The following is a 17,663-nucleotide window of genomic DNA, read 5'->3' as shown; positions in this document are numbered from 1 at the left end:
TTATGTTTTCTGGAAAATAGTTTTATTGAGTGCTTGGGGAATTAAAAACTACAAAGGTTTTGCTTGCAGTTGCAGAAGCAAGAAAAAAGTTAAACATAAATTAGTTACCTGATTTGCTACTTGTAGTGCTTCTGAAACCCCCCTCATTTTAATCAGTCATTGCCTACCATAACCTTTATATTAATATCTGGCCCTTAAATTTATGTAGCAGAATATTTATAGATTAAAAAGTGCCTTTCTATGGCAGTAGGGTAATGATTATGAAAGCTGATGGAGATTTTCAGTCTTTTTAACTCTCTGCTTCTAGGCCTCAGCTACACCCACTCGATTGCTCTGACTTAGGTGACTTTATTCCATACTCCACTACAGGAATAAGAATTAAGTAATTCAGTCAGTATAAAATAAGCCCCACTTGTCCAGAAGCTTTAGTTGACTTAGATCAAATAAGAAGAAAAAAAAAAAAAGCCAGACAGTGATTACTGCAGTTACTCAAAACTACATTTGTTGTGTAGAGTTTCCATTCCAAGTATTGTTTTCATCTTCTCCATCGTCTTGAGTCCTCAGTCTATATATTTTGCCTTCTTTTTTGAAGTCTTCCCCCCGTTTTTCCACTACTCGTTTCCTGACTGTTTGCCTAGGGTACAAATGACAGTGAGGTTTGACAGTTTCCCCTGGTAATAACTGCATTTACTCCTTGTGTAAATCATGCACCCTTCCTTCTCTTATCCCCAATAATAGTTTTCTTCAGCCCTTTGTTTCCCTGGGAAGTAATACCCAGCTGAAAGTTTGTCATTTCGCAGTCAGACAAACTGACAGAATCTTGTTTCCCCTGGAAAGCACCCGTCACTGAAGCAATATGTGGCTGCTTCAGGTGAAATGGCCTCACGGCTCTCCTGGTACAGGGATCTCTCATTCTCTAGGCAACACAAAACCCTACCTGTCAAAATCAGACTTCAGTTGCTTGCGTTTCTGGTACAACCATACCATAACAATGTGACATCTAATTTTCAAAATGTTTATCTTCCAAACAGTATCAGCTCAAGTGAAGCCATGTGTAGTTACAGCTGAATTCCCTATTTATGAATGACTGCAAGACAATGCTTTTTCTACTCTGTAACTGGAAATTGAAGCAAACAATAAGGATCTTGCTTAATCACACATGTAAAAACCAATAAGTCCTAGTCAGAGCTGCCATGCAGTTCACCAACCGCCAGGTTATCCCTTTTAACCAGATGGAAGGGTGGTGGCCAGAAACTACAAGGAGAGGGGAGCAGTTAAGAGAGATACAGTTCAGTTCCCCACTACACGATGAAGACAATGCCAGCAAGCAGCTTGAGAAATAGCCGCCTCAAACGGTTTTGATTACCTGCTTTGCTCGATGCTGCTAGATGTTGAAGGATTTGAATGGTCTTGCTGATGAGCTGATCTCACAGTAGACTGTGAGGGGGGTGGACTGGTAAACAGGAAGTTGCTAATAAACCTCCAAACTGCTAAGAGCGGATAAAGGATTGTGCCCAAGAACTTCCACAGATCACCGCCTGAAGCCTGAACAACAGAAGTAGCAGGTCTTCCCGCCTGGTCATGAACACATAAAGCAAACTTGTCAGATACTAAAGTCATGCTCTCGTGGACAGAGTATTTCATACATAATTTAGAAGCTACATACATAGCTCAGTAGACACAAGAGAATTCCTTTGGTTACACATTAGACAAATATCTATACCACCATTTATCTGCTCCAGAAAAAAATCCTTCTCCAAATCAGTCCTGGCAAAAATTAAAGGAATTTTGCAATCTGTCTTAGACACAGAAAAGACCAGAATTCAAGTCAAATATTATCATGGCCAACTAAAAGCAGCTATACAGCTGGAGTACTGCTGTTTGCAAGGAAATGACAAGCAAACCAACCAAAACCCAGCACCTACCGGCAGCAACACTACTGAAGCACTGGGTGCTAACTCTAGCTCCAGTAATTTCTTTCCATAATCTTCTTTGGTAAACTCCCTTCTGGGAAACATTGTCGCTAGTGAAAAGTTGCCGTAAGCATTACCAACCATCTGTGAAAATATAAAGAAAACATTTTATTTATAACTGTTCACTTTCAAACAACTGCAGACTTGCCAGTTGAGTATACCTTGCCATATTGACCCAAGAGTTCTGTATCAGACTATCAATCATCTTCATATAGACCAATGAAGGATTTTTCATATCCTACTACCTCTTACTAATGAAATGCTGCAGTAATACAAAGGCAGTTGGTGGTGCTGGAAAAGGCTGCTACCAAAACCCCCTTCAAATAAACAAAAGGGAAAGCAGTTGATGACAATTCCACCACGATCAACTACTGGTTGACACTACACCAAGTTGTAATCAGCATGTAGCTGAGAAAACAAAACACCAATTTACCTGTGCAGCAAACTGCCTTGCTTCTTCCAGCCGTGCTTCAGATGGGAACTGGTTAGTAAAGGAAGATCCATCTGGGAGGCGGAACTGAATCCTGGCTATCGCACTGCAGGACATGTATCAGGGTCAGTCAGTATACGAACAGTTACAGACAAACGCTCCTGGGCCTTTCAGCTTGGTAGTATTGAAATGTGGAAGAGAGGGACAGTCCTCCTACTTATGGCAGTGCAGATGGCTGTACGTTTGGATCCACACCTGATAACCACCTGCTTATATATCACAATGCATCTCCTCTTGTTTTTTATCAGAGTCCAAGACCCATCACGACTCAAACAAGGTATTTACATTAATCATGCAAATAATTAACAAATGAATGAAATACAAACCATATTTCTTTCGTGTAGCCTGTACTACTCTTGTTCATTTTTCAAGAAGTTGTACTATGCGGGCATAGACATTTAAGCTGGCTTGGCAAGTAATTCTGTATTCAACTAGCTATGGCCCAGCATTACTGTTTGAGTTAACACCAACACAGGCTGTTAGTCCCGTGCTTGCCCTCTGTTCAGGGGCAGTACCAGACTCATAACTGAGTCCATAACTCCATGCAAGGTCTCTACAGGTTAGAACACTTCTTCGAACAGTAGTGTGGGCAAAGCGGGAGACAGCTCTGACCCAGACAGCTGATGAGCCCAATCAAGTCTTGCTGAATCCAAGCCAACTGCGCACACAGCAGTTGTGCTGGCACCATGCCCCCCAGCGCAGTACTAACGTTATCTAGTCATCCTGTCTAGTCATTATCTATCACATGCTCACTTTATCTAGTTCCCCCCCTAGCCCCATTATACGTGGTACTTAAATCAAAGATCAGACAGAAAAAGCTCTTATCTAACTAAAATAAGACACAAGGAAAGGTGGTTAGTGTTTCATAATCAGGAATGTCAAAAGGATGAAAGTTATCAGAGAACATAGCTATGTAAATAGCTATGAATAAATAATATAAAAGAAAGCCAACTTTTTATGTCACTATGTAAACAGTTCAACATGGCACCAGTGAATAGATTAGGATGTATATTAAATCTCTTAAAAGTTTATGTAAAGTTTCTTTACCTCTCTCCCCAAAAACATACACTTGTTTCTCTACAGGAACCCACCTTCGCTCTTTCTGAGATGCCTCTTTTCTGGCCTCTATTTCAGCCTGTTTGGCCTGAAGAGCTGCAGCTTTTGCAGCTTCTGCTTCTTCCTTCGATTTTGCAAAGCGAGCTGCTCTCTCAGCACGATCCTGTGAAAGGACCAAACAGAAACCTTAATTTTTACCATAAATTGTAGCTTAATATTAATTAAACCAGAGAGCTACTATCTGTACTCAGTACCCAACTAGGAGAAAAGACAGCAGGTGCTGCAAAGAATTATTCACTGCCGAACTGCACAGCCTCATGTCATTAGCCAAGATGACATGCTTTGCAATGAGTCACTTCATGCAATTAGTTGTTAATAGATGATCTTCCCATGCAAGTTTAACACTCCAGTGAAGAGAAAGGGAAAAATGTTATGGCAAGTTACATGACTACAGTTCTAAGTGTTCTAGGCCAAAAGCTAATAACAAGGAGGGATTTGAATTGTTACAAATTGTTTATATCCATATATGTACACACATATATACAAACTTAGAAAATAACCCTTGCCACCATTTCGAGATCAGTGTTCTTCTGCATGTCCCACAATTGAATATCCCCTTGCTTCTGTTCCAGAACTATGCTTAAATTGCAGTTATTTTAATGTTTAAATGATTGTTCTCCACTGGACTCAAGCAATATGACAGAAAAGTTGGTATGTTCATTCAGATAGAAAAGCTAATAATGAATATGAAAGCAGGAGCTTCATTTTATAGACAGGAAATGCTACATAAACCCTAAACACAAATTGTTACAATACAAGGCCACACGATTCCAAACAGAAAAACAGACAATCTTTCAAAGTTTCACCGAATGAGAAAGTTTATCCTTTTAGTACACCGGTCGCCCTTGTGGGAGAGAACAGCAGCAGGCCATCTTCTAAAATGGAAAATTTACCATTGCAATCTGTTGTCTTATACGCTCTCTAGCAGCCTTCTCCTCTGCCTTTTCTCTGTTCCTTTCCTCTAACATACGTTTTGTCAATTCTTCTTCCTGTCGTCTTTTGTACTCCAACATTTCTTTACCAGTTTTTCTCCGCTCAATTTCTTTCTTAATTTCTTTCTGAATAAACAACAGAGACATAAAAATTCGACCACAAAATTGCCTCGGACAAGAGTAAGACAAGACTGAAGTACATTTGTTTAAAAAGGAATTAAGCATTTATTCAAATAAGGGTACAAAAAAAAAAGTTGCAAGCAGTTTTACATTTTTTTGTTACCTGCTCTTCTTCTTTCCTTTTCTCTTCTCGTCTTTCTTCAAGCTTTTTTGTTATTCTAAATTTAAGAATAAAGTGAAAAGTCTTAAAATTGCAGTATCTGTTATTAACACTTTAACATTTTAATGAAGCATTTGCAAACACTTACAGAAGAACGGAATACATGAAAATGAACATCAACTGTAACACAGTGCTCATACCTAGTGTAACAGTCACGATTCATTCACATGCGGGTGTGCCACCCATAAAAAGACAAGGTGGTGATTCACCACCTAGTTTCCAACTTTTAATGGAGTTCTAACATATTCCTTCTGTCCTTTCCCACTCAGTCAATGAAGAATCTTACAAGTTGGTTCAACAGTAAGAATACGTAAGACATACAATAAGCAAATACTATTTATGATCTGTGGTAACAGAAACACTAAATCTCAATCTCTTCTTAGCTATTTAAGCCACCTGGTTTCTTCTGCCCATCACTTCCTAAAATGGAAAGCAAATAATATATAGCACTGACATAGATGCATATGCATCTGTCTCATCTATCCAGAAAGGTGCCTTACAATAAGGGTTGACTTAAAAAACCATAGTAATTTACAACATATTTTAAATCTGGGGAAAGGGCAGGCATAACCAAACAACATGAGAAGTCAGATAATCAGAAAAATTTTGTTTATATGGTAGCTGTTTTGCTCTTTTAAAAAGAAAATGATAATTACCACAAAGCTTTGCCTCTTTTTTCCCCTGAAAGAAATGCTGTAGACATATGCAAATACAGCATAATTTAAGATTAATGCACATTTTAGAAAGGAACTTGGGTATTTACATTGAAATATTGACTGCATTTTCTTACCAGTGGTAAGTAAAAATTACACTTATTGTCCAACAACTTTGGAAGAAAACTGAAATTAAACATGGAAAACGTTTTAAAATATATTTTAGCAGTATAAATAATCCTATTTACTACTCATGTGTTACTGGTTTTAGGTAGGGTATTACAAATAGTATCAGTCTTACAGATGCTAAAAAAGGTTTATACACAAAATCTTGTATTTAAAAACAATCAATTTAATGAATGAACCACATATTGAACCAGATGTTTCTGGTCACCATACTTTAAAATAGTAGAACTAGCGTTGCTCATCGGACCTCATTACTGTTCACTGATCAAAACAAAAGAAGAGTCTCAGAATAGGATTCCTCTGGCTTTTTCAATATGCCTAGACTACAAACAGTCATCAAATAGACAAGAACAAAAAGAAATAAGATGGCATCTCTGTACAAAATCTAGGTTAGCACTTTATCACCCCACTTTCAAGTGCTTTCAGTTCAATGTTTTAACTCCTTCAAAATTTTTGCAGCAAACATTGTCTGTATCCAAGTTATATCACAGTAAGGAGAACATCTTTAGTTTTCCAGATCACCCTTTTCTTTCAGAGTCCATGAGAAATTAGATCAATTTAAAAGCTGTTTTTGTATCAACCCTAGTATTGTCACAGACTTCTAAACAAAAATAAGACCACGTAAGTGTTTGCCAAATGATAACAGAATAAGCACCGAAAATCCTGTAATTAAGCCTGCTTCTTAAAAAAAAAACAAAAAAAACCCCCGCCTCCTGAGAAACAAACACAATACATTAGGGAAGTCTGCAAAAGAAGACTTACCTTTCTACTTTGAGTGTAAGATCATTCACAGGCTGAGCATTGCTCACTTGCTCATCTGAAGAATTAGCTGCTTCCTGGCTTACTTGACCTGAATTTGCTCCGTCTTCAAGTGATTTACAATAAAGTAATGCATAAGAGAAAAATAAAAGGTATATTTCTTACCATAAAAAAAAATTATTATGCTCATTGTTAGCCATAATACGCAGCAACTAGGATATCTCAGGGAGATACGAGGTTCTGCTATTTAGACTCCCCCCGCCCCCCAATTTGGTTTCAGGTTACTAACCCAAAGAAACTTTTTAAATTGAATCCTTTTTCAAGAAAGCATACACAATTTTTATTGTATTATAAACCATAGATTTCTCACTCATTAAAACTGAGCAGGAATGACAAGTCATTCTTCTGTCTAGACTTGCAAGAAGCATTCTGAGATACCCAAGTTTTTCCTCAACAAGTCCACTCAATATATTGCCTTTTATATACCATCTTATAACAACTTAAGAAAAGAAAAACTCTTTCAAAAGCAAATTATCTAGCATTTGTGTAAAAATACTAACCATTACCAGCAGAAGGTCTTATTGTCTCAGTCATAACAGACTCAGGAGAGTCACAAAACTCTACTGCTCTGGATTGCATATTTTCTGGAGCACCATCAGACTGAGAGGAGGGACAGGGAGCAGATGACCGACTTCCATCTTCCAAAGGCTGTCCTTTTACTGTGTGCATCTAAAAAATTGGGGAAAAAACCCAACACTATGAAACTTTGAATATTTTCCACAGGTTCAAAGGTCAAGACTAAACTGTTTTTGGAGAATCAGTCCTATCTAAAATATAAAACTAAAATTATAACATATTGTTGAGTATGATGCAATCATACATTTCATATTTTTTGCTAATTGTAGTCTTACACTTGAAATCAAAGTGATAAAGCTATCTACATTTATATTACGTTCCACAGCATAATTTTATAAATCCACATTACAAAACAATAGTACAAAATCACGAATGAACTGAAAGAGTAATCGGTATGTCATTCCAGTTTAGAGTTCTTGACATATTTCTTCAATACTGTAGGTGTTGCACAGATGATCCAAAAATCTGTGAAACAAAAAAATAACGTAGCACTTCTGCACAGTGCTTTCCAACCTGTTCAATTTGCATACTGAATTTAAGTTTGCAGATTTTGTTCTTGGAAGGATATAGAACCAGTAATTCATGCTTCCCCAAGGCACACGCTCAAGACATCTGTCTTGAGCATGTGAGCACACCCAACTCAATTCAAAATATCCAGTCTGTTAGCAAGGGTTACCTGTTTAACTTTATGGATTCTAGTAACAAGCTCTTCAACAGAAACGCTGCCAGCAATTACTTCCAAAGGGATTCCATTGTCTCCTATAAAAAAACTCGATGGAACACACACTACAGGATCTGCACAGCAACAGTTAAGGGCAACAAGCGACAACAGTTTATAAAGTAACTCTAAAAGGAAAAGGAGAAGTCCTTCCTACAGAACCTTCTAGCGCAATACTCTGTCTCCACCTGGTTGCCAGTAGTCAGTGCCAAGGGAGGAAGAAAAAAGACACTAACAAAAAATGCTAGAAAACATTACATACAACTGATTAGTATGTCTTCTTTTCTTTGAAATGGTTTAAGCCAAAATATTTTTCTCCAACACACACATATCTGACAACCAATTATGCTTTGACTTGAAAGATTTTGTTTTAGTGTGAGACAACATCTTACGTAGACAATAATGAATTCTTTACAGCATTAAGAAAATCCAAGTTAAGGTACTGAATTCCCTTTCTCAGCATCACACAGAATTCCTGAGCTATATGCAGCGACCTACTTAAGGTAGGCAGACGTTTACCTAACTTCATACCTGTGTATGAAGAACCCCGTCCACTACTTGTTCTTCCTCCTCTGTAATTCTGAACTCCAGCTAATAATTTAAAGCATTGATTGTTTGTTTTCTAATGCTGATTAGTAATACAGTGGGTTATTTTGTTTACATAAAGCTTTGGATAATTTTCTCTTTGGAGAATTACACAGTATTAACATTAAAAAAACTCCAACTTGTTCACTTTCTCTAAGAACTGTCAGTCAGTTGAATACATAGATGGTATCTTTTAAGTACACAGTTTATTGCATATTTTTGTGCCATAAGAAGTATTTTTAAAAACGTTGCTTGTAAATGTTTGTCTTAAGAACAGTATGAACTTGTCTGTAATCATCATATAGCATCTAAACTGATCTCAAAGGATACAAATTTGAGAAAACTGCAGGCATGCTTCACTGTTTAAAAGAAAAGATTCATTTAGGAGGAGCAATCACTTTGCAACAACTTCAGATTAAGTCTTTCATCATAAAAATAACTGTCCTAATACCACACACAAAACTATTTAAATACTTGAGAGAACAGTAAAAGGAAATTTGCACTGCATCTTCTCATTAACATTTTGCATAAGTGTTGACATGCTGACAATCCCTGGTTATCACAGTTGACTGCGTAAGATTTAGGGAAACAGTGTTAAGAAACAATTCAGGAAAAAGAGATCTAGTCTATTGACTGCAAATAATATAGTAAGTCTAATAAAATGTCTATAGAGCATTTTAAAGTAATACCATTTTGGGAAATGTCAATGCACTTTCTGCACATGGACTGGAACACTTAAACATAACAAAAATAGCTGAGTAATTTACCCAGGAACTTCAATGCTTCTCTATTCTATGTGTTACAATAGAGACAAACACATTTTCTCTGGGGCTTTACAGATTTTTATCTTTCTGAATTCATGAAAGTTTTAAAATTCATTATTTAACTTGGCAAATCACGAACTGCCTCAAGAGTACTTGCATTTTGATTCCAGCTTTTTACATAACCTTTGTGTCTCTTCCTTTTGAAAAAGGACAACCTCAAGCATTCTTTTACTAGTACTGAAATACAGTCCAAAATACACAATGAATATTCTGCAGAACACAACAGTAAATTTGGAAATTCAGAATTTTCTCAGGCTCTAGTGGCTTCGGGAGTACTGAATTCACTTATACTCTGGAACCTTGTATTTAGACTGCCTCCAAATCAGACGAAGACTCCAAAAGCCTCTTACTCTCATCATCATCAATGAAAGATTGTATAAGAGACAGAATTAGAATAGGATCAAACCTTTTGGTGTCGATTTTAATAGCAACAAAACCATCCGAGGCAGCTTCAGTCACCTTCTTATCTTCCCACCTTGCAGCCATCTCAGTAGATTGTTCATCCTCACCTGCAAGATATAGCACACATGTGAAGCTAAACCCACCACAAATTACTGCTTCTGGTCTGATTTTAGCTTTGCTTCAATTGCTTGAAATCACCTTTGAAAGACACTCTCATGATTATTTTCAAATCAGTTTATGATTTTTTTTTTTTTTTAAATAATCTGGAGACAACTCACTCCAGCTGATTTGCCTTGCTAACATGCCAAAAACCTAATGTACCAAAAAATCATTCCAAGCCAGCAAGCATGTAGCTTTCAGGGTCATTCAATTGCATGGTAAGCTGGTCCAAGGGAGCAGAAGGGACTGGACCACACAGATGGAAGAGAGACAGAGGAACTGGAGGTGATGGCGAGTCTGAAGATTGGCTTGATCGCATCATCTACAACCACCGAAGGGCCTCATTTTCATGTTACAGGGAGTATGCTTATGCTTTGATATGGTGCTTATACTCTCACAATATGCAAGCAGAGCCCGCAGCACAGAGCGAACCATTGCTTCTTCCTGACATTAAGCTTGACCTGCTAACATGCTAAAACTATCCACTGCTTACCCCTCATTATAAATTTAATTGCATATTGGTACACCAGCTGCTCATGGGTAAAACTATACTTTCCACTCCTTGTAAATACATAATTCAGCAGACAAGGTTTCACAGTTTGATGGTGTTAAAAAAAACAGAACCACAAACCAAGAAATATTTATTTGCAGGATTATTTGTAACTTAGTTTTGTATTCCAGTTCCTGACATGAACAGTAACAGCAGGAGTGGAGGAAAAGGAGTGAGGAGCACAGAGGAACAAGAATAACAGTAGAAGAGGAGCTACTTAAGTAAGGGAAACTGAAAAGGTGCTCTGGGGCCACAAATTCAGAAGTGTGATTTTAATCAGATGAAACACGTCAATCATACATTTCTCTTCCAAAGCACTGGTTTAGTGAGGATGTGGGTTAATAAATAGATTCCGATTAATATTAACTGTCTTTCAACAAGTAAACTGGCCTGCAACCATTTGTTTATCTTCAATCTGTATTACTTCCTAGCAGCTTGGAATCGACTGTACTCTTGAGGAAGAATTTGAGTCACAAGTATAGAAGTATAGTAGTCTATTATTCAATGACAACAACAAACCATTTGTTTGTTTCATCCTAGTTGCCATTTCATACAGTGTTTTTTACTTGTTAAAGATCAGGAGTTATATGTGGAGTCCCCTGGTGAAGCATTGCTGCCTTAAGGCCATGACTGGCCACAATGCTTCTCAGAGAGACAAGTATCAAAAATATACCGATTTTGGAAAAGCGTTTTCCAACCATATGTATTGATTCTTCCCTAGAAGTACTGGAACAAGTAAGAAAGTATTCATCTCTATTACTATTATTCTACATAAGCAAGTAAATATTTAGGATATTTTTATGTAGGAACTTTTCCTCTTCCTTTAAGTGCAGTGCTTCCAACTGTGGTCAAGGGATGCAGCTGTTCTGTCAAGAGTGGTTCGGCCTCCTCCCCTATTTCCAAATGCTCAGACAGCTGCTTCACCACACACACTTTTTCAAAAGGACATGTGCTCATCCGATTAGGCTACTAAAAATATCTAAATACTTGCCTAACACTAACTTTTCCATACAAACAACTGCTGTAGAAAAAGAATGCTGAAAGACACAAACAGGTCAGACTGTTCACCGTACAGTCTCTGGGAGATGTGACCCATGAATGAAAATGCTGATAACTCACATTTTATAAAGCCCTATGCCATGAAGCACAGTTTAATATTGTGACTACCCACAGAATAGATCCTTATTCTCATCCATCTTTTTGTTTTGATAACCCTTTCTCATTTGGGGGTTAAGGTTCATTTATTACAGTTTTGTAGTAGTAATTACATCGTGAAATGAAAACTTCCAGGTCACAGGAAAAGGTTCAGAAAAGTCAAGAGGTCACGCTGAACAGAACTTGACATAATTCATAATACTGCTAAACAACACTGAGCTATCACAACCACCTCAGAATTCTAATTCCCAAGACTCTCAGATTTCTTATGTTTCTCAAACAAAAGCATCCCTTTATTTCACTTAGTGGCAATCAAAGACCTGTACACAATTCTCAGTCACACTTGCGAATCTCTTACATTTGGTCAGGTAAATTTAGATATCCACATTGGAAAAATGTATCCATCATTTCTCAAGTGATTCAGCTAATTGGAACAGACTATTTTTCTGCAACTATTTAGTTCCTGTATGAGGAACTTATTCAAAACCATCACAGGTTGTCAAATGTCTTGAATTCCCCTATTCCTCAGCACACTGTCATCAGGGAAAAGTGTTTTCCGTTCAAGAAGAAGAGACAAGCCCAGCTGACTGCTCAATGTCCAACATTTCGTAACTACTCAGTAAGAGTAAGGATTGCCCATTCTGGAAATGACAGAAAGCCAGGACATTAAGCTGTTCACCTCCTCCTCCTTTGCATCATTTCACATATTTAACTTGAAGAGTGCTTTGATACAGCTTGGATATAAAGCACTAACAAATGGCTTGTTGATTTCAAAACAGTGTTTTGTAAAAAAAAAAAAAAAATCTAAAAATAAAGTTATGAACAAAGGAAGGAGTGTTTCTACAAACATCTCTAAAAAGACACACAAACATTTTAGCTTGAAGGTTTTTTTTCTTCTCCCCTCCCCCGCCCCCCCTTCATTTTTCACTTCTGAAAAGCACTTTTTATGAGTGGCCTAGCATTTTCATGATCAGAACATGTCTAACTTTTAGAAAGAATAATCTTAAACACCTCAATAACTTTTGGAAAGAATAATCTTAAATGCCTCAGTCAGAACAGAGGCTGCCTCTGAGGAGGTTTCATATCAAATGAACAATAAACTTTAGATTAATAACTCAAAATGTGAAAGGAGCTTTCTAACTCTGCAGGCTACAAAGCCATCTACAGAACAGCTACCAGCAAGATACCAGAGACATTCACCAGACCTGTTTCAGTATCAGGAATACTTTTTCCCTGTGCAGCAGCAGAACCTACTAGAAATTATTTGATGCCACAGAGTAACTCTTCTGTTCCTCAAACACAATTCCTTGCTTTGTGTGTGTGCAGAAGCCTCTAATCTAACATCTCACCTTAATATTTTAAAATGAGTTTTGTAAGGCGGACACGCTTCACGTCATGCTCCCTGGAGAGTACGGAGCAACCCCTTTTATTGCAGCTTCTCATGAATTCAAGAGGATCTTTAATACACTTACAGAACTGCATCACCAGAATATGCCGTGAAGGTTTTAAGAACGGAACTAAAAAATGTCAGGATGATAGCTGCAAACAAGAACATTAAAGAAAAAAACTGGTTGAACAACATGCAATTGCAGTCACAAACACCACCTCATTGTTAAGATAAATAGCCACATTATTCCTTGCTTGACTGGAAAAATATTCTAGAAACGGAAAGAATAATCCAGTTCTTCATTTTGCAGTGCTTGTTCAGAGAAGTGCAGTGAAGAGGGAGAGAGGGACAGACAGATGGTAGCAGAAACCAAACGGAGATGGACCTACCAGAATTCACTAATTTTTGTCAAGGGTCTATCTAATAGCTGTCCTCCACATTGGCCACCCTAAATTACAGTTAATTTATATTTTCTGTTTCTCTAATTTTTTTCCATTACTAATTTTTTGTTCCCATATACATTATTGAATGAAGTGTACAAAAGAAAAAAGAAACACTGAACACTTCTGAAAGCATATGTTTTCCTGCTCAGAAAGCTGCTTTCAAATGCTTGTCTCCGGTGTCTATGGGCAAGTGTGTAGTGTGAAGACTCAAAGCTACCATCACCAACAACTGTGCAGTTTTAAACATGGATCTACCCAAACAACAAACCCAATCACTGCCAGCATAAAAATAGACCATTCTTTCAGCACTCTGCATCCTTCAAACACACCTGCTTCCACACATGGTGAGAAAGTACGTTCTTGGGCTTCCCAATACCCATTCCTGGAAAGCATAACAGAACTGCTCCGCGACCAGCTCTGTCGCAGGTCAGCTGCCCTAACCCCACTGTTCCTACGGTAGATCAGAACCAGGCAGAACTCTCCAACTCTTTCACTTTGGAGATATGCCTGCCCAAAGTAACATTGCCCCTTTTTCAGGACTCACAAGAACAAGCAAAACAAAACAAATCAAATCCTTACGGCGTACTACAATGTCAAAGCTCAGTTACATCCTTGCAATCATATATTTATCTCCACTCAGTATATCTACGTATTCCTACATCCAACTAGTTCACATTCACATCTGAAAGAAACAGCCAGTTTTGCATACAATTTTTGTTTCATGAAATATACAGGAAATGAGTTAGGCTGTGCACTTCTCAACCCCTGATACATATGTATCAAGTTCAAAATACTCATAGGTACTGAATTACTATTAAAAAAAAAAAAATCTTTGTGGTGGGTTAACTTTGACTGGATGCCAGGTGCCCACCAAGCCACTCTATCACTCCCCTCCTCAGCTGCACAGGGGAGAAAAAATATAATGAAAAGCTCATGGGTTGAGATAAGGACAGGGAGACTTCACTCAGCACTTACTGTCACAGGCAAAACAGACTCGACTGGGGGAAATTAATTTAATATATTGCCAATCAAAAGTCAGAGTAGGATCATAAGAAATAAAACCAAATCTTAAAACACCTTCGCCCCACCCCTCCCTTCTTCCCGGGCTCAACTTCACTCCTGATTTCTCCACCTCCTCCCCCCAGGGACGCAGGGGGACAGGGAATGGGGGTTGCGGTCAGTTCATCACACATTGTCTCTGCTGCTCCTTCCTCCTCAGGGGGAGGACTCCTCACGCTCTTCCCCTGCTCCAGCATGGGGTCCCTCCCACGGGAGACAGTCCTCCATGAACTTCTCCAACGTGAGTCCTTCCCATGGGCTACAGTTCTCCACAAACTGCTCCAGCGTGGGTCCCTTCCACGGGGTGCAGTCCTTCAGGAACAGACTGCTCCAGCGTAGGTCCCCCATGGGGTCACAAGTCCTGCCAGCAAACCTGCTCCAGCATGGGCTCCTCTCTCCACAGGGCCACAGGTCCTGCCAGGAGCCTGCTCCAGCACAGGCTTCCCACGGGGGGGGGTTCACAGCCTCCTTTGGGCATCCACCTGCTCCGGCGTGGGGTTCTCCATGGGCTGCAGTGCATATCTGCTCCACCGTGGACCTCCATGGGCTGCAGGGGACAGCCTGCCTCACCAGGGTCTGCACCACAGCTGCAGGGGAATCTCTGCTCCGGCCCCTGGAGCACCTCCTCCCGCTCCTTCTTCACTGACCTTGGTGTCTGCAGAGTTCTTCCTCTCACACATTCTCACTCCTCTCTCCAGCTGCAATTGCTGTTGCGCAGCAACTTTTCCTCCTTCTTAAATATGTTATCCCAGAGGTGCTACCACCATCGCTGATGGGCTCGGCCTTGGCCAGCGGCAGGTCTGTCTTGGAGCTGGCTGGCATTGGCACTGTCGGACACAGGGGAAGCTTCTAGCACCTTCTGACAGAAGCCACCCCTGTAGCCCCCTGCTACCAAAACCTTGCCATGCAAACCCAATACGGAGCACTTGAAACATCCAAGAAATTTAGTAGAAAACTTTTAACCCTGAGTAGTAGCTGAGGGGAAGATCAGCCTTTAACCAAATTACAGCACATTATGTTTCACAGGTGAAGATGTCAAGTGCTGCAAAACACCTGTGTCAGGAAGTTTCTTGTTGTTTACCACCTGGCTTTCTATTTAGTTTTATACAGCTACAATCATCTTATTATTGACTATGAAGGCAGAGAGCTATCAGGTAGGCGCTGTAGGTAAACACACTGAAGTATGTTTACAAAAAAATAAATTTTAAAAAATTCAATGATAAAAGGTTTTCATGTCACAGCACCCACCTGCCATCATGATTCGTTGGCTTTAAAATGCTGCCTTAAAGCCTGCATACACTACCGAACCCTTCCTCCAACACCAACACAGCGTGTTGTGGGCTGAAATGATCTAGATTTCTAGCAGTATGTTTACTACCCAGTAGAAAAAGCTGTTCTCCAAGTATTAGGAGAGTTGTGTCAACAAAGGAACTTAACTGCACTTTACTTTTCTGTTCACATCCCCTTTGGGAGTGAACTTGAACTCCTTGAAGCTAAGTGAATCCCACGGTTCAATAATTCTTCAGGGAACAACACTAGTCACATCTTTAGCATGGTTGTTTTTTCATGAGGCATCTGAAAAACTTCAAGCCACAAGCACTTAAGGCAATAGTAAAAAGAAACAACATACACACATACATAAAAACACAAGAAGAAAGCTGAAGAGCCTGCCTAGCGTCCTCCTTTCCCTTTACCCATTCTCATTTTTCCAGACAGAAAGGCAACATACACAAAACAATGTGAGTTTCTATAGGTTTCAGTTGCCATTCAGTTACAGAACAAACACTATAGGTAACTCGAAAGAAAAAGGACACTATACACAAACAGCTAAGAAAGTTACAAGAGTATGAACTGAATGCAGGCTTATGCAAGAACATAACGAAGGGAAAAGCGGAACATTGAAACAACTAATTTCACCGCCTCGAGCAGTGCGTAAAGCCACAATACACCATAACAAGGGCAAGGCCAGGGGGCTGGGACACCTCTACAGCAGGCCATGCACCGCCGGGCCGGGCAGCAGGGACTGGTACTGACACAGCAGAAATCACGGCACGGCGGGAGGGGGAGGCGGGGAAGCAACAGCTGGCGAAGGCGCTGCGGAGCCTCCGGCAAGCTCCGCCCGCGGGCGAGCGGACGAGCAGCGCCGGCTGACAGGGCCGCGGGCAGGCTGGGCCCGCTCGAGGGGGAAGGCTGCGGGCAGCGGCATCCCACAGGACAGCGGGCAGGCCAGGAACCGCGCCCGGCTCGGGCGCCGCCGGAGCCTGGGGCCGTCCCGGCCGGCCTCAGGGACGACACAGCAGCCCAGAGGCCTGCCTGAGCGGCGGCTGCTCACGGCCCCCTCCGGACCCGGCGGCTACGCGGCCGCAGGCGCTGTGTCAGCGCGGGGGCGGGCAAGACCCGGCGCCCAGCACCGCCCCCCCACCCCGGCCGGGCCGTACCTGACACGAACACGACGAAGACCGAGCTCCGCTGCTTGGCGGCGGCGATGGCGGCCGGGATGGAGCCGCCGAACCACATCATGGTGCCGCCAGCCCCGGGCGCTGCGAGCCGCCGCCAGGCGCATGCGTCGTCGCACCCGCACCGTCGGCTGGTCGCGCGCGTGCGCCGGCGGCCGCGGCCCAACGTCGCCTTCTGATTGGCGTCTGCGCGCGGCGCGCGCCCGCCCTCGGCCACGCGCGGGGTGGCGGCAGATTCGCCTCGGCCGGGCGCCATCTTGGCGGCTCTGTGCCTCGCGTGTTTCCACGGCAGTGCCTCGCCCCGAGCTGTGTCCCGCCGCAAAATGGCTGAGGCAGGTTCGGGACAGCAGCAGGGAGAAAGGGGCCCACGCACCCAGGGTGCGCCTTTTGCACCCCAGGGTCTGTGGTGAGGGGCTGTAAGGATAGGATGGCCACAGTTAACCCTGGCCCCAGCGTGCACCCTGGGAAGGTCCAGGGGTGTGACAGAGGGGAAAAATGATGGAGATGGTAACTGTTTGACAGAAATCCATGCTCAATATGTCAAAAAGTAGAGAGCGTGGCATGCACAGATCCTCCATGAGTGGCAGGAGGTGAGGCCAGGACATCCTCCATGCTCCCTGGTGAGCCAGGCTGCATGAGGGACTGGGACAGCATGGCTGTCCCACAGTGGGGCATGCCGTTTCACAGCACAGCCTTGGTGGGGGTGCAGCCAGCAAAGGCAGTCAGTATCTTTGATGGACATTTCACAGTAACAAGGACAGGACAATTTCTTTCAAGTGCCCTGATGATAACATTTTGGAAAAAATGCTGCACTTAAGTTTTTCTGAAACACAATTAGGA

The 17,663-nt window shown here is 41.2% G+C and overlaps 1 protein-coding gene across 1 annotated transcript; it reads right to left on the bottom strand.

The window, feature by feature from the left end:
- On the bottom strand, positions 1-16,941 carry UBXN4 (UBX domain protein 4). Its single transcript, XM_075511486.1, has 13 exons — positions 16,806-16,941; positions 9,619-9,721; positions 8,719-8,747; positions 7,762-7,880; positions 7,010-7,178; positions 6,453-6,555; positions 4,795-4,849; positions 4,473-4,637; positions 3,555-3,682; positions 2,407-2,509; positions 1,926-2,057; positions 1,367-1,575; positions 1-634 (listed from the first exon to the last, which is right to left on the bottom strand). The coding sequence occupies exons 1-13, from the start codon at positions 16,885-16,887 to the stop codon at positions 496-498; spliced, it is 1,536 nt and encodes a 511-aa protein (XP_075367601.1). The 5' UTR covers positions 16,888-16,941; the 3' UTR covers positions 1-495.
- Between the last annotated feature and the right edge of the window lie 722 nt (positions 16,942-17,663).

This window comes from Mycteria americana, chromosome 9 (genome assembly GCF_035582795.1).
Source record: "Mycteria americana isolate JAX WOST 10 ecotype Jacksonville Zoo and Gardens chromosome 9, USCA_MyAme_1.0, whole genome shotgun sequence".
Taxonomy (NCBI): domain Eukaryota; kingdom Metazoa; phylum Chordata; class Aves; order Ciconiiformes; family Ciconiidae; genus Mycteria; species Mycteria americana.
The sequence above is the reverse complement of the archived record's forward strand: the minus strand, read 5'-3'. Positions and strand labels throughout refer to the sequence as shown.

Coding starts and splice junctions, on each gene's coding strand:
- UBXN4 (XM_075511486.1), bottom strand. CDS start 16,887: ATGATGTGGTTCGGCGGCTCCATCCCGGCCGCCATCGCCGCCGCCAAG. Junction 6,556..7,009: donor AAGACCTTCTGCTGGTAATG/GTTAGTATTTTT, acceptor AATCACTTGAAG/ACGGAGCAAATTCAGGTCAA. Junction 635..1,366: donor AGCAGCATCGAGCAAAGCAG/GTAATCAAAACC, acceptor TTTGTACCCTAG/GCAAACAGTCAGGAAACGAG.